This window comes from Octopus bimaculoides, chromosome 30 (assembly GCF_001194135.2).
Source record: "Octopus bimaculoides isolate UCB-OBI-ISO-001 chromosome 30, ASM119413v2, whole genome shotgun sequence".
In the NCBI taxonomy this organism is placed as follows: Eukaryota; Metazoa; Mollusca; class Cephalopoda; order Octopoda; family Octopodidae; genus Octopus; species Octopus bimaculoides.
The window spans coordinates 3672814-3675746 of NC_069010.1; the positions used below are offsets into that span (position 1 = coordinate 3672814).

The 2933-nt window shown below is 42.1% G+C and overlaps 1 protein-coding gene across 1 annotated transcript in view; it reads right to left on the reverse strand.

Annotated features, from left to right (window-relative positions):
• Positions 1-2933, reverse strand: part of LOC106868401 (probable ATP-dependent DNA helicase HFM1) — a 60666-nt gene that overhangs the window by 1670 nt on the left and 56063 nt on the right. Inside the window, exons 32-33 of the mRNA XM_052978080.1 lie at positions 1593-2339; positions 500-616 (exon numbers count right to left, since the gene is read on the reverse strand). Coding sequence (XP_052834040.1) covers positions 500-616; positions 1593-2339 — 864 coding nt within the window. The remainder of the gene's footprint in view (positions 1-499; positions 617-1592; positions 2340-2933) is intronic.

The following is a 2933-nucleotide window of genomic DNA, read 5'->3' on the forward strand; positions in this document are numbered from 1 at the left end:
GGTGCGAGAAAATGGTTAAGCAATAATTAATTTACATAAGGTGGAAGTGCAATGGCCCAGTGGTTAGGGCAGCGGACTCGCGGTCGTAGGATCGCGGTTTCGATTCCCAGACCGGGCGTTGTGAGTGTTTATTGAGCGAAAACACCTAAAGCCCCACAAGGCTCCGGCAGGAGATGGTGGCGAACCCTGCTGTACTCTTCCACCACAACTTTCTTTCACACTTACTTCCTGTTTCTGTTGTGCCTGTATTTCAAAGGGCCAGTCTTGTCACACTGTGTCACGCTGAATATCCCCGAGAACTACATTAAGGGGACACGTGTCTGTGGAGTGCTCAGCCACTTGCACGTTAATTTCACGAGCAGGCTGTTCCGTTGATCGAATCAACTAGAACCCTCGACGTCAGAAGCGACGGATTGCCAACAATTTACATAAGATAAGAAATAGATAATTCTTAAAATCCACATTCTCCTAATATAACAACAACTATAATAATATTTACCGATGTCTGTTTGAAGAATCTGGTGTCCAAGAATTGATCCATTGGTGCTTGATGTTATATCGAGCTTCACCTCGCTTGCACTCTGTTTCTATCATTCTGTCCTGGGACTCCTTGCTGCTGGGGAGAGAGTAATATTCAGTAAAACAGTTGGGTAATACAAACATACATATATATTCTTCTTCTTAGGTCCGCTGGTGCCTTTGAAATAGTGGATAATGACATGTAGAGCGATGGACAGAAATAGTGTTACTGAACATTAGCACACCGGGCTAAATGCTTAGCAGTATTTCGTCTGCTGTTATGTTCTGAGTTCAAATTCTGCAGAGGTCGACTTTGCCTTTCATCCTTTCGGGGTCGATAAATTAAGTACCAGTTATGCACTGGGGACAATGGAATCGATTTAATCCCTTTGTCTGTCCTTGTTTGTCCCCTCTATGTTTAGCCCCTTGTGGGCAATAAAAAAAAGAAAAATAATAATAAGAAGAAGAAATAGCGGACATAAATACAGGGAGAGATTGACAGCGACATATAGCATGACAGACAGAGAGATAGACAGCAAGATAATGATGTAGACAGAAAGATGGACAGTATTTAATGGTCAGTGAGATAGAGGAACAAAGACATTGAGAAAGGACAGCAAGATAGGCTGAGAGGTGGACAGAGAAATCATCATCATCGTTTAATGTCCGCTTTCCATGCTAGCATGGGTTGGACGATTTGACTGAGGACTGGTGAAACCAGATGGCAACACCAGGCTCCAATCTGATTTGGCAGAGTTTCTACAGCTGGATGCCCTTCCTAACGCCAACCACTCTGAGAGTGTAGTGGGTGCTTTTACGTGCTACCGGCACGAGGGCCAGTCAGGCGAGTACTGGCAACGGCCACGCTCGAAATGGTGTATTTTACGTGCCACCCGCACAAGAGCCAGTCCATCGGCACTGGCAACAATCTCTCTCGGACAGAGAAATGGATAGAGAGATGAATAGAGTGATGAACAGATTATATATGGGTAGAGAGAAGGACGTATAGTGGACAGAAAGATATGTATCAACATCAAAAGGGACAGATGGTGGACAGGTAAAACTTCACCTACCTGTATGCATCACACGGATCTTTATGAGGAAATCCAAGGGATTTATTCATTCTAACATGTACAGCTTGCTCCTCCTGCCCAAGAGTGTTCCACCATTGCCACTGCTGTTGTTGTTTTTGCTGCTGCTGCTGCTGATAATTATGACCAGATGATTTATCCTTTTGTATGCTTACAGCTGTTTCGTTTCGCCTTGAGATGTCCCACCTCTTTTGTTGTTGCTGCTGCTGATCTTGATAGTTACAACTAAATGATTTGTTTTCTTGTACACATACAGCTGGCTCTTCCTGCTCTGAGGTGTTCCACCACTGCTGTAAACGTTTTTGTTGCTGTTGTTGATGTTGATAATGAGGAGAAGGTGGAGGATATTCTTGGGAGTAGTTGTCTTCCCTGGACGAAAACAGGCCCCTATTGACAGGATCTGCTTCAGAATCTGATTCCAAACCGGGACCCACATTTGGACCTGTTTGATGGGTGTGAGCTAACTGAGGAGAGAGCTGTAAGGACGGCTGCAACAGATGCTGGGAGGAAACAGGGAGGTGGAGATCAGCTAACTCCTCATCAGAGACAGAATTGTCACTGGGATATGGCGAGTAGGTCATTGAAGGAAGTGAGTCAAGAGTGTTCTGGGAGAAGCGAATGCCACCTTCCACCAGTTGCTGCTTACATCCTGAATCACATTCTGGAAGTAATGGAGAAAGTTCCAAGAGAAAGTTCCCACACAGTTCTTCTGTATTGTTGATGTCCCTGCTGTGTACAGAGAGAGAAATAAGTCTCATTAACATCAAATTACTATTATTATTATTATTATTATTATTATTATCATCATCATCTAACTCCTCCCCCAAAATGGCTGCTCTTGTGGTAAAATTTCAAACCATTATTACCATCATTATCATAATGGTGGTGAGCTGGCAGAATCATTAGCATGCTAGACAAAATGCTTATCAGCATTTCCCCTGTTACTCCATTCTGAGTTCAAATTCCACTGAGGTCGACTTTACCTTTCATCCTTTCAGGGTTGATAAAATAAGTACCGGTTGAACACTGGGGTTGATGTAATCGACTCATCCCCTGTCTCAAAATTGTTGCCCTTGTGGTAAAACTTGAAACTATTATTATTATTATTATTATTATTATTATCATAATTATTATTATTATTATTATTATCATAATTATTATTATTATTATGTCACTGAGATAGATTTTGCCATTCATCCTTTCAGGGTTGATAAAATAAATACCGGTTGAACACTGGGGTTGATGTAATCGACTCATCCCCTGCCCCAAAATTGTTGCCCTTGTGGTAAAATTTGAAACTATTATTATTATTATTATTATTAT